Source organism: Eublepharis macularius, chromosome 7 (assembly GCF_028583425.1).
Source record: "Eublepharis macularius isolate TG4126 chromosome 7, MPM_Emac_v1.0, whole genome shotgun sequence".
NCBI classification, from domain to species: Eukaryota; Metazoa; Chordata; class Lepidosauria; order Squamata; family Eublepharidae; genus Eublepharis; species Eublepharis macularius.
Window position 1 is genome coordinate 16528388 of NC_072796.1, and position 27663 is coordinate 16556050.

Below are 27663 nucleotides of genomic sequence, written 5' to 3' on the forward strand. Positions count from 1 at the left end.
GGAACACAACTTGGAAACTGGCATTCTAAAACAATGTTTGTTCATTTAAATGTGAAGCAAAATCTTCATTATGTTGTTTGGGGGCACTGTTACCATGGTGAAATTCATTTGCTAAATGAAGCTCAAAATCATTTTTCACATTTCACTAACAGAAAATCATCTAACAAAAAAGATCACATTCTCTGGGGTACGACAGACACACTTTTAAACAGGTGCCAACATGTTTAATTCTTCCCTAGGGCGATACAGAGCTTCTTCTTTCCTTCACAGGGCCTCTGACCATTAACCTTTTTCCAGACATTCCACCGCTGATTGACTCTGCATTTCTCACCACCCTCTCCCAGGCTCCAAATCGGCACATTTAACGTTTTTTCGTAAAGTGACGTTTGTATGCTGACTCAATTAAAAATTTGTTTAGTCCCTCATTTCTAAAATACTTGAAAACTGCTGTGGGGAGAGAGTTCATGACGTCACAACCAACAACCAGCCAGCAATCTTCCCTGGCAGCTTCTGCTGCAGATTAGCAGAACTTGGTTCCCCAGAGCTTAAGCCTGAGAGAACTCGGTTAAGTCTGACAAAAACATGAGGTAGAATTTTCCTTAAGTAAAGTGACTCTTCTTTTTATATACATTTGGATACATCCCTAATACCTTTAAACCTGTCAACACTGATGCCAGATAAATATTGGTAAGTTCTGTCAAAACTGCTATGGCCTTTTAAATGTTCCCATGTGACCTGCCCTCGGTGCCACCTCCATCCTAAATATAGGGTACAGTTTCCAAATAGGGCCATCTGGTCACAAAATTCTGGTGTTGCGTTGGTATCCCAAGGTTTAGAACTGGACCTGAACAATTAACTATGAAAAGAAATCAACTCCAATATTGCTTCACATACTAGCAATTTGACAGTAAAAATACAATGTATGTGGGAAATATTTGTAAAGTTCCAAAATGGCAGACAGTAAAACTGACTCACCTTTCCTGAAATGGTTTTTATCGCTTTGGAACTGAGAGGTTCAAAATCCACTCCAATGTAACCTTCCATGGCTTTGAGAAGGTCTCTACTAAGACAGTGTGATGTATTAAGCTTTGGAATAACTTCTTCCCACCAGTAACTCCGATACCAGCCAGGAATGATCCACTGGTACTTACTGCCATACATGTTTTCATTATAGGCCTACAACGCAAATATAAGAAGGGGAAACAATATTATTTTTGAGGGAGGGGACTACTACAGATTGTTGCTGCACTTTTTAAATATAAAAATCCTCTTAGAAAAATGCAATTTAAAAAATTATGTATGTTACATGTATGCAATTCAAAACTTGCAGTGAATATTCAAGGTTCATGCCATTGTGTTCTGCAGTAACACAAATATGTTTGTACTTAATGGGTTTAGTATAGATTAAAAAGTTTGGTAGATCACAAATTCTGTAAGTAAGCACGATGGCCAAGACGCAATTCAGATAGGAACAGGGCTCTTCAGGATGAAAAACCTAATTCTGCTTCTTCCCTCTTCACACACGTCAATCCAAACACAAAACAGTCATCACTCATCTCTGGCATAACATCACCTTCTCGTCATGGTCTGGCCAATTATTCCCAGCTCAGGCCCTATCGGACTACCTTGTCTCACCTACCAATATCCAGCATCCTCTCTTCTTCAAGTTCCTAACGCAAGCAGGAGTACAGTGAAAGGGAGCGGTATGTGGTCCAAACATAAACCCAGAAAATACCTTATTGTTTTGGGGGTATATTCGGGAATCCTGATCAAATTCGCAATTCTCGGATGTACTGATATTGGCTTCCTGGTTAATTCCAGAGGACCTTGTTCTGATTCACTTGAAACTGGCAACCCTCACTATGCCGTGATTTTGGTGCAGTTTGCATTAAAAACAGACCCTCCAGCCACCCAGAAAGATTCTCCCATCGGGAATAATAGTGCTGAATATTCTAGCCAAATCTGAATACTATTCCGGTATTTTTAGACCTGAATACCAGAAATGCTGATATTTATTGGATTTCTGATCCCTGAATCCAAAAAATACCTTTTTTATTGGTGCATACCTCTAGTGACAGGTAAAAGTTTGGGTGGAGCGGGGGGGGGGGGGGGAGAGACCGCTTAATTCTAGAAGGTAATGCAAACATGAGCCTGATGGGCCTTTACTGAAATTAAATGGCCTAGGTGCGTTGCACTATGCTGGGCAAAATTGTGGCATGCTGGGTGAAGAATAGAGGAGGTTATGCCATATTCATCATGTCCATTTACTGCTTTAACAAATGGCTCCTATTTATTTGTTTGTTTATTTATAGTCCATCTTTCTCACCGAGACCCAAAATAGAATTTACTTGCAGTGGGTAGTCATTTTATTTCTTGCTTCATGTTTGGTGAAAACTCATCCTCATAAATTAAGATCAAGACAAAACTTCAGGATTTAAAACCCCAGCCTATTGCCAAGAGGCAAACATACAAAACCAACAGCCTACATACTATATGCTCTCATACCCTCTACAAATAGCGGGAGCAGAATGGGACGTTTCAAAAACAAGGCAAGTCATGCCTATTTGCATAATATATGGTTTGGATCCAGCGCAGTGTTTCCGTCCTTGTGCACGTAGAGCATGACTTTCTCACCTCCTCCTTTCTCTGCAGCCCCTAATGCTTCCCCTCATGCTGTTTCAACAGATTCCCCATCAGGAGCAACATTTCAGGAGTAATTTGGGGCTGTGATGGGAGGGGGGAGGTAGGAAAGTTGTGCACTATGGAAGAATTCTTTGCCCCCATGGAAACGATGTTCTGAATCCAAGTCTATACATCTCAGGGAGTTGTGAGTCAGTCCGCCGCTCCACCGGCTGTTGTGTCCTCCTTGGAGGCTGAGGAACTGGAGGAACCGGTCCCTGCACCAGAGGAGCCCTCTGCACCAGTGGAGCACCCGCCAAAGCAGCAGGAACCAAAGACAGGACCTGCTGCGGGGAGGGTTCCCAGGGCCTGTTCTGAAGCAAGGGGAAGCAAGAACCAGAGGAACCTGTGCCTCCAGCATCCCCCGAGCCACTGAGTGATGGAGGCATCAGGAGTGAGCAGCAGTCCGGGAACGGTGTAGGTGCACCCAGCTACATGCAAAGCGCCAGATCACACTAGTCTCCGAGGCCGAGACGCTGGAATCAGAGGAAGAGGCAACACCTGCGCCTCAACCTGTTAGCTAATTGAGGGGATAAAAGGAGCAGACGTGGAAGCAACCTTGTGCACCACTCCCTGCGTCCTGCTATTCCATGCTAGGATTCAGTCAATCTTGACCTCAGACCCCTGCCCTGCACCCCATGGAAAGAACTCCAGCCCCGACTCCAGACTAATTCACTTGCAGGGATAGGGTCCTAGACCAATACTTCTCATGATGTGTATGTGTTTGGAAAAGAGAATTTATTAGGTAAAAATTATGGCCCATCTCTGAAACTAGCTGAAATATCTGATTTCTGGGAATCTGATGTTGAAATCACTGAATTTGCTACTTATTCTGGGAGTGCTTTTTTGTTTCCACTATACTCCGCTTGTTTTAAAAAAAAAAGGTAAAGATAGTCTCCTGTGCAAGCACTGAGTCATTACTGACCCATGGTGGGACGTTGCACCACAACGTTTTCTTAGCTGGCTTTTTGTTACGGGGTGGTTTGCCATTGCCTTCCCCAGTCATCTACTCTTCACCCCCAGGAATCTCAGAAGGATGGAAGGCTGAGTCAACCTCGAGCCGGATACCTGAACCCAGCTTCAGCCAGGATCGAACTCAGGTCATGAGCAGATCTTGGGCTGCAGTACTGCAGCTTACCACTCTGCGCCACGAGACTCCGCTTGTAAATAAAGCAAATAGTACAAAGATATCACAAGCCTCTAGTACACCCTCATTCAAAGGAAACTAAGCCTGGAAGCTCTGCAACAAAGATATCTCACAGCTTAGGGAAGTACGGAGATCAAGTAATACTACTTTTCTTTTTAACTTACACAGCAGAATACTTTTGCAGCCATTTCCTCATTGAACTGACCAAGGATAATTCGAACATCATTTCCCTAAAAAAAAAAAAAATGAAAAATGACGTATTAATGGAATCATGACACTGGAATGACCTGCCTTCCAAATTCCCCCCCCCCCCCGATTCTACATACAGCATACATGCAAGCCAGACGTGCCCACATTTCAGGTTTCATTTAATGTATTAGCTTACTCGTATGCTCCTGTTCACTGGTGCTTGGCACCACAGCTCTATGAACCAATCTAGACTCTACAGGTGAATGAGTCATATGGTAAGAAAAACATTGAATTGTAGCATGCCTTGGAAGAGAAAAGTCATATTTAATGATCACATTTCAAAGAAGGCACTCAAAGGGACCCTTTATCAGCTACACTGGCACAGCCCTTAAACACCAGAATTTCACACCAGCGAATTACTGCAGTAATGAAACATGCTGGTCTGTCCCAGTAGTCAGTGACAGGACCCCAGTTTATGAAGCTGAGCATATGCACCTCCTGGATCAGAGAAGCCAAAGGAAAGGAACAGGGTAGAGCAGGTAATGAAGCAACAAACGCTAATAACAATAATAATGTTAGATTTATATACCGCCCTTCAGGACCACTTAACACCAACTCAGAGCAGTTTATAAATATGTCATTATTATCCCCACAACAACAAACACCCTGTGAGGTGGGTGAGTCTGAGAGAGCTCCTAGAAGCTGTGACTGACCCAAGGTCACCCAGTTAGCTTCAAGTGGAGGGGTGGGAAATCAAACCCGGTTCTCCAGTTTAGAGTCCTACGTTCTTAATCACTACACCAAACTGGCTCATGAACTAACTTTAACATTTCCCCCTTCTTTTGAGGTGGCAGAAACAGTGAAAACATTTTTTTTGCAGTACAATAGCCTATGTACATCAGCCCTGCAGAGGTAAATGTTATTTTTTTGTGTTTTACACAGAAGGAGTAGGCAGAGAACTGCCATGACTTACACATCTCAAAAGATTCATTAAAGAGCATCCTCAAGGAAGGCAATTTGGTTTTATTAGATCATCAAGAACCTTTTCAATAAATGGCTTTCTATTCATGTGTGAAATGTATGTGCAAATAAATAGTGGCTACTTCTCTTAACGTTGCATGATAGATGTACAATCAGCTGATGTTTCATCAAGACTGGGCAGGGCTGGGAAAGGGAAGCACATTTCTCTTTAAGCAAATAAACTGAATTTCAATCTAAAGTCTGTACAAGACTGAGTCTAAGAGGTGGGGGGACAAAACACTCCTTGGGCACTAAATCAGGGCCCCTCAAAGGTAGCAGATACAATTGCAGGGCAGCAGGAATGGATTGCAAGAGACAAATCTCACTTGACATTAATATGAGGACATGGAGCAGCACAACTCGGTATGAAGTACCAGGCAGATCCAAGCTGAAGAGGGTTCCCGTGAGACTCTCTTTGGAGAATAGGCAGCACAGAAAGATTTTCTTCCAGATTGAAGCTATCAGTTCCTAGGCTGACCCCTACAGAGCCACAAATGGGAGTATTCTAATGCTTTAGTTAAACAAGGAGTTTTTGCTGGGGAGAAAAACTTATTAGCCTCGGTTATAAAAACTCTTTAGGCAGATGGTTTTTCTCCAGCTGCTGTTGTTTAAGGACAGCTGGGACTCCAGCCCAAAACAGTCAAGTAGCAACGGCTGATCTAGGCATTGGACTCTTGATGGAAATCTTCTTAAGATATTTCCAAAGGCTCACAGGCAATTCTTGGTAAGTGGGCTTTAAAAGTAGCATTCTTCCTATTCTTCTGGCCTCGTATCAGTAGGAAGCAAAGAGAGCTGGTGTAGCGTAACAGTTAAGTAACCAAGCTGCAATGCAGCATTTTGCTGGGTCAAATCTCACCACTGGTGAACTTATCAGGTGGCCTTGGGTAAGCCCAGGGCTCATTTCGAGGGGGAACGCGCAGGAACACAGTTCCGGCAGTTCCCCAAAGAGGTCACATGTCAGGTGGGTGACTCTCAGCCATTTTGGGCCCGTTTCAGCCTGGATTGGGGCTGAAACAGCCCAGATTGGGCCTCTGATGGGTGGTGGATCACTCTCCTGTTCAGCAGCAGCCCAATCCTGACCATTTTGGGTCCCTTTTCAGCCATTTTCAGCCCCTTTTTGCCATTTTGGACCCAATTTCAGCCCTGAATGGCCAGGATTGGGTCCAAAACAGCTGGGATAGGTGATGCCAGGGGGTGCGGCATATGCAAATCAGTTATCCTAATGACACATTTCTGGTGATGTCAAGGGGTGTGGCATATGCTAATGAGTTATGCTAATGTGTTATGCTAATGAGTTCCTCCAGCTCTTTTTCTACCAAATGACCCCTGGGTAAGCCACTCCTCTCAGCCCCAGCTCCCCAGCTATATTGTGGAGATAATTTCACTGACTTTGCTCACAGCTCTGTTCACAATTACAGAGATAAGTTATTAAAATGTATGGTCTATACCAACTTCTATACTGACCCAAGCCAAGGTTCCCTTACCATAATAAACTTTTGAGAAGTAACTCGGGGGGGGGGGTTCTTCCCAGCTCTGATTGCTGCCAAGCACTCCTAGACAGTCATATTTTTATTCTGTTTTAAATTACTGTACTTTGTTTCAAACAGCTGTTTTGTTATTGTTGCAAACATCTGCATTGCAAAGGCACAACAGAAGTGTAAAAAGCAACAAGCACTTGGGGTCAAAACATTGTGGACTGTTTTAGCTGGCCAGAGGATGGCTGAGAAGCAAGAACGGTCCGGCCTGCACAGCCAAGCCTGGCACTGAGGCAGCAGCCACTCTCTCTATACTCCAAGAAGGGCTGCAAAACTCAGGAACTGTCCCATTTTGCAGCCATCCGCGTGCCAGCGGGGGGGGGGGGGGCCAAAAAAGCTGCTGAGACAGTCCAAACATTTGAGAGTAGCAACAAAAGGTAAGATTTCAATCAGAGTTTATCGTTTTCATTAAGCGTATATGTTACAATAACATACAGATTTCCACGATTAAACTCTTTTGGACCAACGTTATTATCTTTAAAAGAAAACTGCACCCCTCCCAATGATTCATATTACGCCTTACAGACCAGTCTTTACTATGCTGATTTAAGCAGATTCCATCAAAACCAATGAGACGTACGTCTAAGTAATTGATCTGGGATCAGGACACAAAGCTGCAAGCCTCAGACGTGACAAAACCAGAGATTTATTCATGAAAGCCGTTGTGGTGTGGTGGTTAGAATGTAAGACTAGGAACAGAGAGACCCGGGTTCAAATCCCCATTCCGCCATGCAAGTTCACAAGGTGACCTTGGGCCAGTCACACATTCTCAGCCTAACCTACCTTATAGGGATGCTGAGATGATAAAAATGGAGGAGAGAACAATGTAAGCTGCTTTGAGTCCTCATTGGGGGAAAGGGTACAGTGTAAATGAAGTAAATAAAAATAATAAAAATGTGAGCACTCTCTCCTTTCAAAAATAATCAGATCCTGTACAAACTATTCTTTCCATGGACAATATTCTGTGTGCTGCCCCGGATCACGAGGTCGTATCCAGTGCCAGTAGCTTAATAACTGTACTAATGGAATGTGGCGGGGGGGCGAGGGGGGGCCTTGTTGCGGAAATATAAATTTGCTCCGTCTATTATTTTCATTCCTATATCCACCAGTTTCATCTAGTTTCACACAAGTCGATAGAGTGGAGAAAATGATTAGGCTAGATTGCCGGCAGGGCAGCTTTGGATACAGTCAATTTCTTTATTAAAAGAAAAAAAGGGGGGGGGGGTATTTTCAAATGTCAGGATGATGCAGAATGGGAGATGTGGACCTGCATTGCTCTTTTGTTTGTAAGAGAATAAGTTTATACTCATGCAGGGAGGACCCTAAGCACTCATCCTTTCTTGTACTAAATACACAAACAACACATTTATAACAGTTCCAAACCAGCCCCCGATTTATGGAAAGTACGGACACCCCTCACAGTCACACCAAAATGTGCACAAGTGTATTGTCATGTTACTGGCAGATAGTTTTGGCTTTCCTAAGGCTTAGTTTGAAATGGTACGAAAATCTGTAAAGCTATTTCATCATAGCAAGATAGAAAAGAATTTATGTGTACATCGAGGGTAGTGACAAGTCCACAATACTGGCTGAGAGACCTCTGGAAAACTATTACGTGTTCAAAGGTGAAACAGCATTTGCCGTGTACAGGTTTATTTTACCGTGTTAAATCTACCCATCCACTTATCTTGCCAAATTAAGGGGCCAGGATAATTTACAACAACCGGGAACAAACAAGGTAGCAGCAATTGAATTTCTGACGCTGCAGCAAATTACCTTAAACATTCACTCTATATGCACACTTAGAAACATGTATTTCTTCAGATTTATCCAAAGTATGAACTCAGCTGAGTGCATTAATGTCTATTTTTGCTGAGGAGTCCAGAAAATAAGAAGATTGTCTGATAGCATTAAGATTCGTGTGCCCCAGTTTTTATCTGTAGGAATTTGCGCAGAAAGGATGAAGTGTCAGTCAGTAGCTCCAGCATCCTAGCAGGGAACTTTTTATTTCTCAATTCTTTTGGTTTGTCCTTAAGGGCTAATGTAATAAACATGAAAATTATAATTCACAGCAAGACATCTAGGCATCAGATACCATAAACTGATATGTGGGTAAGGCAGACAACTTATCAAGACAGAATTCTCGCAGGGGGAAGAAGTTTTACCAGGGCTTTTTTTTCTGGGAGAAGAAGTGGTGGAACTCAGTGGGTTGCCCTCAGAGAAAATAGTCACATGGCAGGTGGCTCTGCCCCCTGATCTCCAGACAGAGGGGAGTTGAGATTGCCCTCCGCGGAGATCAGGGGGCAGGGCCACCAGCCATGTGACCATTTTCAAGAGGTTCCAGAACTCCGTTCCTCTGCGTTCCAGCTGAAAAAAAGCCCTGAGTTTGAATAAAAATAAAACACACACACGCCATGATTACATGAATTTCTTATACAAAGCAGCATTTCCCTGTTGCCCACTAAGGAAAGAGAAAGGATCCTTTGTCTATTTATTTACTTCATTTCTTACCACTGCGGATCCAAAACGGGTTACAGCATTCTCCTTTTCTCCATGTTATCCCCACAACAACCCTCTGAGATAGATTAAGGCGAGAGTAGGTGACTGACTGGCCCAAGGTCACCCAGTGAGCTTCCACAGCAGAGTGGGGATTCCCATAGCCTAGTCTAATCGCTACACCACATGGCATTCCCACTGCACATTCTGCAACGTGGGCAAAATCTTTATCCAGCATAACGTGCAGGGCAGAAAGTGAGGAAGCTGAGTAAGATCTTGCTGAGTTTTATTTCTCCTCCGCTTGAATGAATGAAAACCTGCCCTCAAGTTGACTGGCGAGGTTTTCACGGCAAGAGACTGACAGAGGTGGTTTGCCATTGCCTGCTTTTGCAACCCTGGTCTTCATTGGAGGGCTCCCATCCACTTACTGACCAAGGCCAACCCTGCTTAGCTCCTGAGATCTGACGAGATCAGGCTCTCCTGGGCTGTCCTCTACTTACAGGGTCATAGCTTAGTGCTGGGAGGAAGATCTGCTGGCAGACAAAAAGCGTAAGGAAAACCTGCTCTACATTCAGAAGCTTCCCCACCTCTCATTTTTATTTGTTTTGTATTTTTGTATTGTAAGCCACTTTGGATCCCCATTGTAGAGAAAAGCAGGATACAAATAAATAAATAGCAGAAGCACTGTAGTAAAGTTGAGATCACTTTACCCTATGTGTGGACTTGAGACTAAAAGATGCATTCTTCCAGTGTGTACAAATTGGATATATTAAATGAACCTGCATCTTAGGAACTCTACCCAGAATCCTCTGTAATGTAATGTGATTCTTTGGCAAGGATTCAGCCGTTTCTTTGTGGACAAGTTATTGCAAAAGCCACTGCCCTGGTGGATTAACATCATCTGTAGAATTGTTCAGTTAATCTTGCATCATTACAAAAGGTAATTACATATGTTATAATCGTATTTAATTTTTAGAAACAGTATTACATGACTAATGTAACAGCATAACATCAAATAGCCTAAAAGGAAACTGTCAAATAGAAACTCATCAAATATGCTATTTTGATTTAAGTTTGACTTTAATGTTACTAGTAAGATCTGCTGCCCAGTTTGCTCCTTAAATCTTGTGACGAGTTGCACCTACCTTGAGCTTTTTAACACTTGTGCAGGGGTCATTAGAGAAACTCTCTGTGTCGGAGATTTCAATATCTTCACCATAGAGGACACCAGTCAGATCATTCCGTACCTGTTGCAGAATGAAAGAAAAGCATTTGTAGGGATCCACTACAGGACTGTACTTACTTTGCATCTGTTTGCACTGGTTACAACGCAGTATAAGAGTTATAGTAAGTAGTGTTAAGAGCGGGAGTGGAGATTTCGCAACAAGTATTCCAGGAAATGAGATTGTAATTTAGCTGCTACGTTGCATGTAAGTGGTTCTACCTCTGCAGCCAAAGCCAGTCCAAACAACTGCTCCTCTTCAATCTGCAAAGCACTTGCTTGCTCCTAAATCCTATTAACCCTAAATCACAAATCCTCAATCCATTAAGCACAATAGGAGAACTGGGTCTTACTTTGTGAACATTCTTGTCTCAGATCCATCGTATCTTTGTTCCACTAATCTCACTTTTCTAATGCTCTCATCAGAACTTATACCAATACTTCTCTTTCTATTCTATACCAGTATATTACCTTGAATCACCCATGTACTACACTAGGAGTTGGAGAAAGAACACAAAGGCAGGAATCCTAAACAGGTCTTCCCAGAATCATACGCATGTCTATTCAAATGCAGCTTACTCCCAGGAAACTGTTCTTAGAATTGCACTGGAAGTAAACTATATACTGCCTGTTGGTCTTTCAGTTGCTACTGGACCTGAATCTTGTATTCTATATTGTAAAGTCAAGTTCAAGTTAGCCTTTACTGGCATATAGCAGCAATTCAAGTTATCCACTTACAAAAAAGAAAGAACAAAGTTAAAAGAATACTGCACTACAAATACATAAATACATTTAGAGCTTATTTCCGTTATATCCTTTGATACAACTTCAAAGCAGAATGGAGAAACTTAGCCACCTTCTCGGTGACATCATGAAAGGAATTGTTCAACAGTCTATAGACCTTGAGTGAGTCAGAGCAATCCATCATACTAGCTATATTGTAAAGTCAAAATTCAAGGTCACTGTAGGTTTTTCCCCTTCTGTTATATAGAACTGTAATAGCAAACATCGAAGCCAGATATCTGTAACTAAACATCCTCTTTCCATCAATTGATTTGATGCCCCTTCTATAGCTGCATAAAGTTTCACTTAAACATCTAGGAAAAACAATACAACTAGTCGATATTTCCAAGCATTCTTTTGAGCCCGAGTTTTCAAAGAACGGGTACCATCATCAATCACTACTCTGAAAATCAGTTCTGGAAAATTGATGGGTTTAGTCTCTTAAACAGCCAAAAATGTCACTGGGCATGCCCAGTCCCTTGGGTGTACCTAAAGCAGTTCTTTGGATCACAGCCAAGGACATCATCCCAGATTATATGGAATCATTCCATTATCAAAGGAGGATTGTTTGCCTTCCAATGGCAGGCAGCCACCATTCCAGCAGCAATTACTAAACGAATAATATAATTTCCCAGTCAGTTTTTTTTGTTGTTTTGTACTATTTTGGGCAAAAGGACTGACAGAATACTATTGAATACCCAATTATTGCTTCAGTGTTACTAAAAACCAAGCCTCCAAATTGCAAAGTCTTTGGGCATGTCCAAAAGCACAAATAAAATATGCATGTTCGAAACTGCCTTTTAAGTATATAGGTGTATGTCCAAAAAACTCATATATACCAGGAGAAAGTACCACTGATACTGACCCTTACAATAATTCTCCATGAAGTTTATAAATATAGGCATCTGGTCCTGCATGTGCAAATACTACAATTGCACATGGGGGTACTTAAGCTACTTCTAGGACCAAATCCTTCATACTGCCCCCTCAAGGGCAAAGCATTCCCCGTGCTTTCTTCGTGTAATTTCTTTATACACAGAAAGTGGATGGATGTTCTCTTCTGACCTTTAATTAGTCCTTAATGTCCTCTTTATATTGCATAGAACTCCATGCACTGAGTCACATTCTTTGTTACTTTTACATCAAACCTTCCTCCAGGGAGCAAAGAGTGGTTTAATATGTGTGCTATAACCCTAAAAGATAACAACTTGCCCAAGACACCCCATTGAAAGTAAACTAGACATTATGCGAAGAAGAGGTTTGTGTGTGTGTTCATTTGCACAGGAAACAGAAGTCTTTTTTACATTATTGAATTGCTTAGCTCTGCCTCTCTAAGAACTTGGGAATAGAAATTGGCTGACATTAGAGGGAGAGTTTTTGGGGAGCGGATGTATGATGAATCTGAATAAATAAACACATGCGTTGATGGAGAGAATAGGTTTGCCTGAAAGATATAATGGTAGAAGGGGGAGGCCACACATAAACCGATGCAGTCTTCAGTGAACATTCTTTTGATTAAAGGGATGTGATTTTATATCACACACTATGTTGTATATTTATGCACTTCCACCTACTCCAGTGGATATGAAGTAATTTCCAGGTTCTTTAGTGTAATGACAAGCAGTGGGGCCGTGGTTAGGATCAGCGATTCAGTATTCCCAGGAAAATTTGAATCAGATTTAAATAAATCATAGAAGTATTTAAAGAATGTCAGCAAAAAACTAAAATAATTCTAGCAAAAGAAGGAAAATAAACTATGTACAAGCCAGGACCATGTAGAAGCCCTAGGATTTGTCCATGCTTCTTATCCCACTTTTATCCCATCTAACATGATTGATCTAGAGCACAACAGCCCTGACAACTAGAGATAAACAGACTATATTTACATTTGTAAGGTGGAAAATTTTCCACCCCACACCACTGGTTAGAATATTGAACTTAAATGCAGGGAATCCAGGCTAGCTGCAGAGCCAGTTTGGTGTAGTGGTTAAGAGTGGTTTGATTTCCCACTCCCACTTGAAGCCAGCATGTGACCTTGGGGACCCTGGGTCAGTCACAGCTCTTCCAGGGCTCTCTCAGCCCCACTCACCTCACAAGGTGATTGTTGTAAAGATAATAATAACATACTTGTTGGAACTATTGAGATGCAGCCATTTTTCTGCCAATAAGGCATAGTGCCTTTCTGTGGAATAGATAGCAGAAGTTAATTTAAAAAATCCTGACTTTGAAAAAAATATATATAATAACATACTTTGTAAACCGCTCTGAGTGGAAGTTAAATTATCCTGAAGGACGGTATATAAATTGAATGTTGTTGTTGTTGTTGTTGTTGTTGTTGTTGTTATCTTGGAGCTAAACGTGATGGGACAATGGGATTCACATGCCCACCCATTTTTACATAAACCAGGAAATGGCAAACATTTATTAAGTGCACTAAGACTGTGGATTGCAGTAATTCCACCACCGCTATCCTCCACATAGGGACTCAAACACTTGGCTTGAGTATCAAAGGATAAACACGGGTCAATCTGAAAACCAGCCAAACAGTAAAGATGTTACGAGATTTGAAAGCAATGACATGCAAACTGGTAAGCGAAGCAAAGAACAAAACAAAGCAGCTACAGCTTTGAGAATCTAGGCGAAGAGGGGAGATCATGTTTTGAAGCAAGGAAACAGGGCAAGGCCATAAATCCATATATCCCATTTTGCTATTTGTTTATTCTAGAAATATTTTAAGATAAAATGCCCCAGCCCAGCATCAGGCAGTGTGGGTGGGGAGGATTTCTCCCCAACACTGCAGATTCTAATCTGAGCTGCACAGTAAACTGATTGAGAGAAGGGGGCTCAATTTACTTGGCTACTGTACCTATAATCCATTCAAAATTCCACATCATTTTCATTCTTCCAGTCTGTTAAACATGACTGTAATCTGGTCACCAGCTTCCACTGAACCTGAAAACAATATTCAGCAAGTGCCAGCAGTTAATACTCTGGCAAATTCACCGTAGTTTCTGCCCCAATGGAAAAAAAATCCGTATGAGAAGCACGACATCATTAGTATTAAGAATGGCAGTACCAGAAAGAAAGCCCCAAAACAGAGATGATAAAAGAAGTATTTGGCTGCTTTGGAGTTACCTTACTCTGGTGCAATAATAATTTCTCCTCCTCAGCAATGATCATCTGGGCCCATGGTGATTAGCAGAGACCATCACTAGCAATTCTTACTCATCTACCCAAATGGGGATTTTTGTGCTCTGAGCTGGGGTAGAAGTCACCAAGCCGTACAATCAATCAATCAATCAATCAATCAATCAATCAATCAATCAATCAATCAATCAATCAATCAATCAAATACCTTAAACAGCAAGCCTTACAATATTTGCAAACTACATACATCTGAAAGAGGCCGCAACGTAAGAAAGCATGGTGGCTATTTTACCAGTGCTGAACTGTTAGTTCAAATCTCACCACAGCTGAGGAAGTGCCCACCATGAGAGGGAATCCCAGTTTAATAAGGTTTGTAGGCTTAATTTAGCATAATCCTTAGTTTGTCCTCTTACCCAGGGTTTTTTTTTCTGGGAAAAGACGTGGCGGAACTCTCAAGAGGGAAATGAGGAAGAAACACATGGGATTCTTTGAAATCTTATTATTTTCAAGCACTATTGCCGAGTATTTTCAAGAGGTGCCGGAAATCTGTTCCCCCACGTTCCTCCTGAAAAAAAGCCCTGCTCTTACCAATTATTGTTTCTCTCTCATCATTAATCAGAATTATATATCCCATTATGAACATCTCTACATTGTTAAAAATGCTTTAGACTACTTATCATTTACCCACTGTCAGTTAAGATGGGAATGTTGTAGCAAAGTGGAAGATTTGAGCATCATCTCCTCTAAAAGGCAAGCCTCTATTCCACCATGTTACTTCAATGTAATGTAAGAATATTCCATAAATTATGACCAGTAATAAAACAAATCACTCCTGTTAATTTGCAAATAATTAGCCTGTATCATTATCAACCATAATTCAACTTGGAAGCTAAACCAGTTCTGCAATAACTAAAGCTTGTCTTTCTGGTTCTAAACCAAAAGGCATAATTATAGTAACAACTTTGCTTTTGTCATATATTACCAACAAGTCTTACCCGAACTGAACTAAAGTTGAATATAGGTATTGCTGGATAAATCCTTTGTGTTATTACAGAGAGAGAGAGAGCGAGAGAGAGAGAGCGAGAGAGAGAGAGCGAGAGAGAGAGAGAGAGAGAGAGAGAGTGAGTGAGTGAGTGAGTGAGTAGGGGGGGTGGGAGGAAAAGCATAATCCTACCAGATGCTGATCATCAGAGAATAGTAATGAATGAGAACTGGACAGAACAGATGGTTCATACAATCAGAATTTTGCTGAGTTTTCCTCCATTAATGATTCCTATGTGATAAATACTCAAGTGAGGAGAAGGGATTATATTTTCCAGGATTAAGAAAGGATGCTTTCATTCTAAAATTATAGCAAACATAATAATTTATCTTTTCATTAAAGAGACTTTTATCATTACAGTTCATGACAAAGGCCTAGCAACACAAGCACTGGTTGCTTCCTTGTGCAGAAAGTTATCACATAAAAATCAAAGTGATGGACCATATTTTTAAGCAGGATGGCAGAGCAGTAACTAGAAATGTAGGATGGTACAGACGACGGGAGGCCAAGAGAGCCCAAAATGAACAGAGGACAATATGTAATAAGGAACAGAGCAGACTGAAAAACAATGGCAAAAAAGAATTACATGCAAGTAGTACGCAAACAAGTGCAAAGATTTTTTTAAAAGGGAAATATGAAAAACTAAGCAAGACACAAACATGAAATAAAGATATATGAACAACGATGCACAAGATACTAAACTAGGGGAGATTCTGGAAGTCTGCTCCAATAATTTACAGTGGAATATACAGAGACGAAATTAATACTACACCTTCCAAATACCTTAGCCCATCAGGATCCATGCCGCACAATACTAGCACACAAGTTTTCCAAGACAGAGATCAGTGATAAGCTTGGTATTTTTCTTTTATCTGACTGGAACTGCCTTTGAAGTTTTGTCTGATAGCCTCTTTGAAGCTCAGTGTTCTATTTAAAGTACAACCTGTAAACTAGACAGATGTGTTAAGACACATCATTAAAAATTATTTCAAATAGCAAGCCAGACATTTAAAAGTCTAGTCAAGAGAGTCCCTGCTCAATCTAAACACGAGGTGATCTAAATCCAAGCCCTACAATGTGACATTTTTCCTGTTCTGAAAAAAGAGATGCAACTTAGTTAGTTTATTATAACCTATCTTTCTTGCTCAAACGCAAGGCAGAGTTAGAAAATGCAGTCAAATAGCATGAGACATCCAACAAACGCATTAGGACGAGGACTTCAAAAAAAGGAACAATGCAAAATATACATTAGGAGTATACACATATCACAAAGTGTGGCATGAATCTACGTGGCCAGACTGGCCAAGTCAAGGTAGGGGGCCAATTTCCATGCTAAATGAGGATGGAAGGATGCTTTTTTGCAGCTCTATTAACTTGCTTCTCCAGAAATAATGCTGGGCCCTCCTGCGTAATTCCTATGCTCTTAACCGAGTCAACAAAGGTCAATTGATTCAAGGATTCAAGGATTCAGCCTGCCTCGCCAACACTAGTCCTGTCCGGATTCCGTTTCAATTGGTTCACTCTTAGCAATTTATCCGCAGTAGTTAGGCAATGGGTCCTCCCCCCTAGCACTGGGCAATCTGGGTGAAGAAAAACCAAGCTGGGCGTCATCATCACCATACTGATGACAGCCAATACTAAGACTGCGAATTATTTCTTTTAAGGACTTTACATAGGGATTGAGTAGCATGGAGGATATGACTGAGCCTTGTGGAAACCGCAGGACAAACCCCACACTGATAATAACTGGGCTCCAGCAGCAATCCTGAATCTGATTTGTAAGGAATGATATAAACCAATCCAAAGTACATCTCTGATATCTACTTCTACCTTTAAACATCTCAACAAGATGGCGTGGTCCACTGAATCAAAAGCTGCTGATAAAATACAGAAGAAGCAACAAATATACATTATCTAATGGCCTTAACCCATTAGCATTCTTGAACCTCCGGAGCATACCCTATGGGGTGGGCAAAAAAACTCCACATCCAGACAGGAATCTATACAGGACTCTATAGAAAATCTATTTTACTTATTACCTTGATTTTCCTTTAGAAAGATAAGAGCAGCCTGCATAAAACTCCTAAACAGCAACCAGATCCACACTTCATTGACTTCGCTATTGACACGGGGAGATGCTCCAACTACAACAAAATGCTAATAAGGGGAGTGCAAATTACTGATACAATTTACAGAGCTCCTACATTCACAAGGCTAAATGTGGTATACTGGATAGGACGATGAGTCTGAACATGGAAGGAATAAAGGTTCAAACCCACATTCAGCTCTGAAGCTTGCTGTGAGGTCTTGGTCTCCCAAATATGCTGAAGTCAGAGAGCTCGAACACTGACTTAAAAAGATGAAATGGAAAAGCAGGCAACTTTTTGCAGTCACCCCCCACCCCCCGTCTATCTCTTCCCAGCCATAATGAAGGTGCTGTGTTCTATCAGTAGACTCACCAGGGAGAAGGGGAAAAACAGGTGGTTCCAAGCCTGTCACACAAAAGGGAGCAGGACCCAGCATGAAATATAGAACAGCACCATAAAGACCATGAAAATTACCCACCTTCTCTTCGTTTCACCATGGGGTATCTACAAATAAATAGGGGAAGTATCTAACGATTTGTACAAGGAAGAACTTTTTATAAAGGGAACATGGCAGGAGTTTTAATGTTTGTGAAAAAAAATTAAACTTTTTACATATTGCACTGTTTTTATACTGTTTTTATTTCACTGTTTTCCAATTCTGCGGTCCAGCATTATTGCATTGTTTGTTGCATATATTATACCTGGGGTTTTTTTGCATTTTTTTCTGATTCCACAATCCACCTTCAGTGTCAGTGAAAAAGGCTGATGATAAATGTTGTAAATAAATAAACAATAAGGAACCAATCCAGAAGGACCTTCAGATAGGGTATTCATTTGTTTAGACTACAGATTTCAGCACTACGAACAGCTCCCTAGTTCACAGAAGTTAAACTTGAAATAAACTTTTCTCCATTAGATTCTAATGTACCTCTCCTTTGCCCCGTGACATCACATTTTTTAACGTTTATTTATGGCATTCTGCAATGGAAAAACACTTTCAGAACAGTGGTAAAGTTTGCAAAAGGAAATTGTAATGAATCAGAATCAATTTGAAATTGCTGTAACATTTGACTGCTTCTCTTTCTAAATTACCATTTGTCAAAAATCTGAGAACCAAAGTAGACTTCACATACAGATGTGTGCAATGCTATCCCATGCTCCTTTTAAATACTAAAGGCCATTTCAGGGGCGGGGGCTACTGGCATAAGACAGCTGGAGTGGGGGGGAGAGAATATGCATAATTATTTTCCCTGCCTGGAACTGCAAGCATATTTTTATGGTATGATCTGAAGGAGAACAATGGAAGACAGGGAAAGCATTAAGTGCTATCCCCCTCACTGCTTCCTCTGTTTCTACGCCGTCCATCTCAAAGTAGCATTTTCTATTTTTTTAAAAAGGGCATGTTTATGTGCAGGAATAATATTCAGTTTTCCCCTTAGGCACAGGTTCGATTTTTTAGGTCTTTCTTGTATTTCAGCATCCTTTTATGAAGAAACACAAGACACAAATCTGCACATCTACAGTTAAGTAGATTATATGCTAATTTAGTCCTACCAATGACTACAAGGCAGTAAGCACCTTTTGGCTATTACCATAACAACTTCTTACATATAGGATCCTTCAGCTCACAAGACAGAGCCAAATACAAGTCACCACTAAACCACACTGAATTAATTGGGACAGGTAGGGGACAGACAAAGAACCACTGCTGTTATTGTTATATTACAAGGGAGGCGAAATATATGCTAGAAAAGTAAATTTCATGAGACATTTACAAAATGGAACAACTTGAGATAAATGAAGACACTGAAACCATGATAAACCAGCAGACAAACGAATGCCTGCAAATTAATACTAGCTTTCTATGCTAGCCATGGGCTAATTTAGACACTATTTGTGGCGGATCAATCCTCCTTCAGAGCAGAGGAGCAGGCACATCCCTCTTCTCTTCACCGTGCCTCTAAGTTAATATGCATGATCACGAAAGCCTCAAGAAAGACTGTACTGCATAGACCTTGCCCTTGCACACACAAGTCTCTTTCTGGAGAGCTCACATTACAGACTCCTTCATGTCCAAACCTCAAAGGGTTTGACCGGCTGGCTAAATGTTTGAACAGCAGAATAAAGTTTGGACCTTAGATACAACCCAAGGAACTTGAAGAAGCAACACTTTCCTACTATTTTAAGCAGACAATGTTGCTGGATGAACCAGACTAACTGCATTATATTGTCAAAGGCTTTCATGGCCGGAGAACGATGGTTGTTGTGGATTTTCCAGGCTGTATAGCCATGGTCTTGGTCTCACTGTGAGACTGAGAGATCTCTGTCTTTTGGTGCTACACCTCTGAAGATGCCAGCCACAGCTGCTGGCGAAACGTCAGGAACTACAATGCTAAGACCATGGCCATACAACCCAGAAAATCCACAACAACCATCAGACTAACTGCGTTCTTCTCCTTCATATAAAATTCTTTTCACCAAGTTTAAGCTGATGTCAATTTCTATTTTACCTGTGCTGTTTTCAGTTGTTTATGTATTACAAAATGGAGAGCCAGTTTGGTGCAATGGTTAAGAGTGTGGGACTCTAATCTGGAGAGCTGGGTCTGATTCCCAACTCCTCCGCTTGAAGCCAGTTGGGTGACCTTGGATCAGTCACAGTTTCTCAGAGCTCTCTCAGCCCCACCCACCCCACAGGGTGATTATTTTTGTGGGGATAATAATACATACTTTGTAAACTGCTCTGAGTGGGCATTAAGTTGTCCTAAAGGGTGATATATAAATTGAATGTTGTTGTTGCTGTTGTTGTTGTTATTCCAGAGGAGTTAGCCATGTTAGTCTGTAGTAGCAGACTACCTGGCCTCAATGGGTGCGCCAGCCCTGGTAGTAGTAAAGAGTCCAGTAGCACCTTTAAGTCTAATCAACTTGTTTGGTCAAAGATGCTACTGGACTCTTTACTACTACCAGGGCTGGCGCGTCCATTGAGGCCAGGTAGGCAGTGGCCTCAGGGCGCGGGGTGCCAGAGGGGGCGCTGGAGGAGGTGCGGGGGGCAGGAGTGCTCGCCACAAAGCTACAGCCTCCTAGCCCTCTCGCCCTGCACCGCCACCACCGCCAGCACACGGCCCCACCTGGGCGCAGCAGCCACGGTCAGGCATCTGCGGCGGTGCAGGCAATCGAGCGGGAGAGCTGGGAGGCCACCCGTGCACCGTCCCAGCCGCCTGCTGCAGCAATCAGGCCAGCAGCACATGCGCACCCATGATGATGTCACATGGCACCCGGCACCCACACGCAGGCCGGTGTCTGTGTGTGTGCATGCGCCTGGCCCACCAGCCAGCCACGGGCACCAAAAACCCTGATGCCGCTGCTGACTACTACTACTACTACTACTACTGCTACTACTATTCAGCTACACGCTTTGGATTTTAGAAAAAGTGGGGTGGAAAGGCATATATAAATCAAGTAAAAGGAACCACTCCTGAGTCTTCCCTTTCAAGAAGGCAGAAACTGAAGACTCAGGTGTTAAACATGGGGAACATTCAGTGGAATGCTGAGTTTACAAAGGAACAATAAATTCCACTGAAAATGAACACAAAGCTGGGATGCCGACACATAAGAATTAAAAATGGTTCAAAGAAACTTTTATGTCAAGCACTGGAGGGAAGCCAAGCATGAAGTACAAAGACATGCTCCACGAATGCAGCAATAAAGAACCCTTCGGAAACGCAGAACTATAATTAGATACCCCAAAGGGGGGTGGGATTTGAAGAGCAGCTCACCAGACAATAAGGGGGGGGAGGTAAAACACCTAAAAGTTAACACTCAAGCCTGATTCACATACCCAGGTAATGTCAAAGTAAGCCATTATTTGACTGATGTACAGAGTGCCTTCCTAGCAGACACGACTGGAACAGCACAGAAAACAATTGTGTAAATAAGCCCCCGCCCCCTTACAGGAAAGTGTGTGAGCCTGGCCACTTGAGAGAACACATGGTGCCTTTTTTGAATTAAAAAAGCCAGCCTCGGTTAATACTCCTCCAACAATATGGTTCTCTTACTCATGAAACCTGGACTCCATCTCGAAGTAAAATGGATTTTCGTGAGCAGGAAAACATGAGCCTATGAAAGTTCTCCTGAGAGGCAAGGAGCTAACAGCAGAATAGATAGGGTCAACAAGACCTTTGGAGTGCTATGCCTTGCACAATCAGTCCTGCCAAGTCACCATGTTATTTAACTAAGAAGGCTGTTTTGCTTCACAGAAGAACAATGCCACTCGTGCAAATATCAGCCAGAATAAGAATTTCCACCTACAACATATGAGGGGTTCAGGAAATGAGCCTCCTTTGATACACCCACAGTGCCTTCTTCTGGATCTTGAAAAAGAGCATCCAGTTTCACAGAATATAATTATGGGAGGAAGAAAGAGGACTGATTTAAATTAAAGAATATAGTTCTTTGTATTTTCAAGCGATGTTACAACCAGGTTGCCTCTGCCTTGAAACGGGCAGCGATGCATCCACTCCTAAAGAAACTACCGTCCATTCTCCAATATACCTTTCCTGAGCAAGGTGACTGAACGACTGGTGGCTAGACCACTTTAGGAATTCCTGAATGAAGAAGAAGGTTTGGCTCAATTCCAGTCGGGTTCAGGCCTAGTCATGGGTCTGATACAGGCTACGTGCGCCTGGTGGATGACTTGCACCAGGAGACATACAAGAGGAGTGACCCTGCTAATCCTCCTGGACCTCTTGATATCCCTGATCATGGCATTCTTCTGGACTACCTTTAGGGGTTGGGATTGGGGGGAGCTGTTTTGCCATGGTTTTGGTCCTACTTTGAAGGTAGGTTTCAAAGCATGTACTGGGGGATGGCTGCTTTGCCTCTGGCCTCTGTAATATAACAGCTGTAATATAATCAGTGAAATAAAAGCAACAAGATTTATATTTGCTTCTGGCTGGCTTTGCTGAATGGGTAATAGGTGCTTTAAAAGCGAATGCTCCTCCCATCTGGCTGCTTGCCTCCGTAAGTTTCTAATCTCTACCCAATTAGCAACAAGCCCCTGAAATTTCATACCACTCGGAGAAGTGTCAAACAGTTATGAGCTGACTCTCAGAGAAGTTATGAGACCACAACATTCAAGCCGTTGCCGGGAAATACCAAATAATAATCTTTGCTGAAAAGCATGCTAGAGAATTACCAGCATTTTGCCTTTTTAAAGAGATTTATTTATTTAAAACATTTCTATGCCACCTTTCCAACCAAACAGCAAAACATTTCAACATTAAAACAACATTTAAAATAAAAAATATATAAAATAATTAAATCAAAACATAAACACCAATACTGGGGGGGACAGTAACACGTTTTTGGGGGGGGGGGGTAATGTCAAACAACACAAAAAATTCTTTACCCTTTGGCTGAAGACAATAGGGAAAGAGAGAAATGACTCTCCTTGCGGAGAGAGTTCCAAAGATCTGGAATTCCCAAAAGATAGTGAATACATGGAGCTGCAACAGAGCTGTGTGGAGGTAGAATGGGAAATGGAAGCATACTAAATCTGGCTAAAATATGAAAATCTAGCAGACAAATCTCTTGTTCCTTCTTACATGTATCACCTGCCCATCATCAATTTTTTTAAAGAAGTTAACAACTCTCAAGGAAGACATGGACCAAAGAACACGTGTTTCCAATTTGTATTTGGAAAACTATTATTCCACTGAATATGCTTGCTTTGATTTGTAGCAGTAACTGCTTTACAGGCAAGGCAATGGGTAAAAGCTTTCCAAAATAGTGACCTGCAGAATATATTTTTCATGTTACTCAAGATCAATTATGACTGCCTGCCAATTTTTTTTCTTTCTTTTACTGAGGTTATGAGTGAAATTGCCGAAGCATATTTGGAAAGCATGTCTATAGACAAGAGATAATCTTTCCAGTAAATGGCGCAATCTATCATCTTGGTAATGTTCCTAATAATGGATAACCCCCCCTCCCCGGAAAGCAAATACCTCTCTGATGAGATATTCCTCATCAAAATTTGATAGTTTGATGAAGCGTTCCCATCCTTTGTAATATTTTTTCAGGTGTCTGAACAGACATCCTGAACAAAATCAATATGTAAGGGTATCTTGCAAATACAGCTAGCTACACTCCTGCTCATAGGTGGACTGCAACTTCACCTGGCAGGCTGCAGCTCTTTTCTTCTGGTGGAAGAAAGCAGCCATGTGATAATCCTTCCTGACAAGGTCTATTGATGGGGAAGGCTTCTTTTGCCTTATGCTTCACACTGCAAGCTGGTGCCCTTCTTCCCAAGTGGATCCACCTGAAGGGATCATCATGTATCCTCGACCCAGTAGGCTTACTTATGAAAAGAAGTTTCTGTCATCTTTATAATGTGGCAATTGGGTACCCTCCCCTGCTAAACAGATCCACTCTTGAGTTAGTGACCATCCATTTACTCAAAAGCATTTACTCAAAAGTAGCTGCTGTTTGCATGTGTAGATTCTACATGTGCTAAGAGTGGATACAGCCAGGGCTTTTTTTTCAGCTGGAACGCGATGGAACAGAGTTCCGGCACCTCTTAAGAATGGTCACATGGGCGGTGGCCCTGTCCCCTGATCCCCAGATAGCGGGGAGTTTAGATTGACCTTCACACTGCTGAGCGGCACAGAGGGCAATCTACACTCCCCTCTGTCTGGAGATCAGGGGGCGGAGCCACCAGCCATATGACCATTTTCAGCAAGGGTGATTTAAACTTTAAAAAACTCCTTGTTCCAGCTGACACAAAGTGACATCATTGTGCGGTCCTGAGTTCCACCACTGAGTCCCACCACCTCTTTTCCTAGAAAAAAAAAGCCCTGGATACAGCATACAAAATTTAATCGTATTTTTATTACATTAGACTAATTTTTAAAAGAAAAAAGTTAAACACAAGTGATCCAACAGTATCTAACCCACATTGTGTCTTTTTAAAAAAAAAAACAAAACCCTCAGATCACTAATTAGTTAAAATTATTTTCTGGCATAATGACTTTACTACGAAGAAATGTGCGGCTGTGTTTATAAAGTGCCTCGGAGCCGAGAAACAAAGCAGAAATAAATGTCTGTCTCCCATTATAAAATGTCTAGCAGTTTCTTAATCTCATTTTCTTGGTCATTGCCATGTTCCATTTGGTTGTCCAACGACAGTGAAATCAATGGGAGTTCAGCAGCTAACAGTGCAATTAAGAAGAACTACATTCAGTAAGGCTTAAACATGCTCTCATTATAGTATGCCCAATATGCTCCAATTCCACAGTTTTAACTTATTTAATGGATTGAACTCTGGAATTATTGGAACAATGCAAGGGTGATGCTTTTCAGAAAGTCAGATACAACCTAAGTAAGTTCAAATGTCTCCAAAGAAGTCACCTTCATTCCAAGGAAGTCACCCTTCTCAGTACTGCAGGAAATATACTAGAAAATTGAATGCATTTTGCATTTTATGATATGCGTTCCAAGAGAATATTGATTACTCATTTACACCCCACTTTTCTCCTTAGAGGGAACCCAAAATGGCTTCTAGTGTTCTCCCTTTCGCCATTTTAAACTCAAAATAACCCTTTGATTTAGGTTAGGCTGAGAGTATGCGACAGGCCCAAGGTCATCCAGCGAGCTTTCACGGTAGAGTGGGGATTCAAACCTGGGTCTCGCAGATCCTAGTCCATCACTCTAGTCACTACAAGAAGCTGGTTCTCATTGTGCTTTCCAGTATAGTGCTATATTCTATAAATACTTCCCAAGATACCTCCTGGCTCTTGCCTTATTAAATGGACTCCCCAGATTTTGGCCCACCACCACTTGAAGGGTAGTTTATTGCAAAACATACCACGTATTGCAAAAAGATGCATCAAAAGCAAAAGTCTGTGTGGTGTAGTGGTTGGATCTGAGTGACCCAGGTTTGAATCCTCACTCTCCCATGGAAGCTCGCGGCGTGGTCTTGGGCCAGTCGCACACTCTCAGTGAAACCTACCTCACAGGGTTGTTGCCAGGATAAAAGGGAGGAGAGGAGAATGGTGTAAGCCACTTTGGGGGAGAAAGGCAGGTTATAAATGAAATGAACAAATAAGGAAATAAATTTTAATGCCATCAGAATTATGATCCTGACAAAACTGCTTTTTCTTTTTTGCAGCGATTCATCAGTGGATATGTGCATTTCAGTTTAAAAAAGAGAAAGCTGTGGTCCATTTCCCGAATCAAATGTTTAAAATACTTCTAAGGAATTATGTAGGAGTGGAATACAGTGCAGAGTGAATTTCCGGAACAATAATGGAACAGAATAGGGCAAATCCACTCATCGTTAGCACGATGTCCTCTAACACTGATTGTATTTGGCAGCTTTTCCACTGATACGCCATTATTGATCCTTTTCCCAGAAGAAAAAAAAATTACCAGCTGGCTTTAAACCTTCCCGTTGGCTGTACTGGTGAGGCACTGCTTAAATCCAGAGTCTTGAAAATCCAGATGGCTGCACACAATATCATGCCACACAACACAGAATTTGGCACGAAACCATGAAAAGACATTTAGATCTTAAGAATCTCTATTTTCTTTCTAAAACCTTCTTCAAAGGAAAGGTAAGAAATACAGACAAGTTAAAAAATATTTACGACGGAACCCTAAACAGAACCACAGTTTTCTGAGTCAACTGATTTCAGTAGAGTTAGAAGGGCATAACTCTTTTTAGGATTGCACGGTTATTGATGCATGAATCTAGCTCTCAACTATTGTTGCAGTCAGTCCATGAAGTATCTTGTCTGGTCCACGAACACTTATGTCACTACAAAATCTATTAGTTAAGGGGAAGGGGACACTTCATTGTTTTTTTTATCCCTTGAAATCCTGTAGTGTTTCTATTGTTTACATATAAACCTTATTTATGGTACCCTTAAAAAAAATTCAAACGGGAGGAATGGCGAACCCATAAACTGCAAGAGATACTAAAATGTGACAGAACTTAGGAACTAGTGTATGCTCATATCATATATACTGGAGTCCTCAAGCACTGAACATGTATGCATGAACTTAATACTACTTCAATATTACTTTCCAGAAGTATTAGTAATATTCTGCAGGATTTTATCAATATTACAAAATATCCAGGTCTGAAAGCAGAAAATGTGCTCTCTCAATCCCAACCATCTTTTCCAGAGGCATTCGGAAGGGGACACATCAGTTCAGAAGTGTCTGCTCAGATCAGTACGAATTTCCACTATTCAGAACAAATGTTTGGTAATTTTTACTTCGTTTTTATTCCGCTATGCTCTTTATAACCTACATAACTTTATAGAAAGGCCTGTATCTAAACATATTTGTTTCTGGAAAATCCACAATAAAGCCCACTAAACATATTAGAAATTTTTAAAATATCTAAGCTATTTATTGTTAAATATATTTCCTAAGTCATTGAGTTTTCTACACCAATTCCAAAGTTTTCAAGCGACACCATGCAATAAAATGGAGGGAATCTCAGATATTTTAACTAAAATTCCTGATTTGTTGGTCTGCCCTCGCTCATCAACAACTGAGGCAAATGCTTTAACAGGGTTTCTCAGCACTGATACACCTTCCAGCCAGTTTTGAAACCTATAGTGTGGCCTTATTTTAGAATGGCCCATCTGCTCTATATGAAGACATATATAAAACTTCCATATATTAAATCAGACCAACTGTCAATTTTTTATTTAATCCTTGTGAAATTCTTATGATGTAATCGAAATATTTCTTCAAAAGAAAAAGGGGGAAAAAATCCCTTGGCAATCATTTTGATCTGCAGCTGTTGACCATTTGGACCCCAGGCTCAAGGCCCCACCGACACCCCCCGCTGTCTCTTCACGGGTAATGCTGCTTGCTAGCCCAGCTATTTCACTGGGGTACCATGAAGGGAGGCGCGAGCTGAAGGGCGAGAGCACAAGGGCTCTTGGACCGGGGCATGCAGACAGGAAGCAGTCATCAGCTCTACGAGTTGGAGGACACGAGAGGCAACACTGCTTACTCAATTATACTATGATTGTAGCCCTAGTCTGTTGCCACCAGTATGTTTGATACTCCAATATGTGGTTGTGGGGTCCAATCCTGCGCTTCTTACTTGCTACTTACTTTCATGGTGAAAATGTCTGGTAAATGTACAATTCAAGTGCAGCTGGGAGCTGGTAAATATGGGAGCGGGACTTACCAAAGGTACCCAGCATCAAGCAGTAATGTTCACTGATTATCAAACCTCTCTAGTATTCCACCTGCTGATAATGGGGCCACTTCCACCCCTGCTGCTACACTAAAATACT

The 27663-nt window shown here is 41.6% G+C and overlaps 1 protein-coding gene across 1 annotated transcript in view; it reads right to left on the reverse strand.

Moving 5' to 3' along the window:
• GABBR2 (gamma-aminobutyric acid type B receptor subunit 2) overlaps positions 1-27663 on the reverse strand; it is a 434622-nt gene that overhangs the window by 273166 nt on the left and 133793 nt on the right. Inside the window, exons 4-6 of the mRNA XM_054985745.1 lie at positions 10212-10313; positions 3991-4056; positions 976-1176 (exon numbers count right to left, since the gene is read on the reverse strand). Coding sequence (XP_054841720.1) covers positions 976-1176; positions 3991-4056; positions 10212-10313 — 369 coding nt within the window. The remainder of the gene's footprint in view (positions 1-975; positions 1177-3990; positions 4057-10211; positions 10314-27663) is intronic.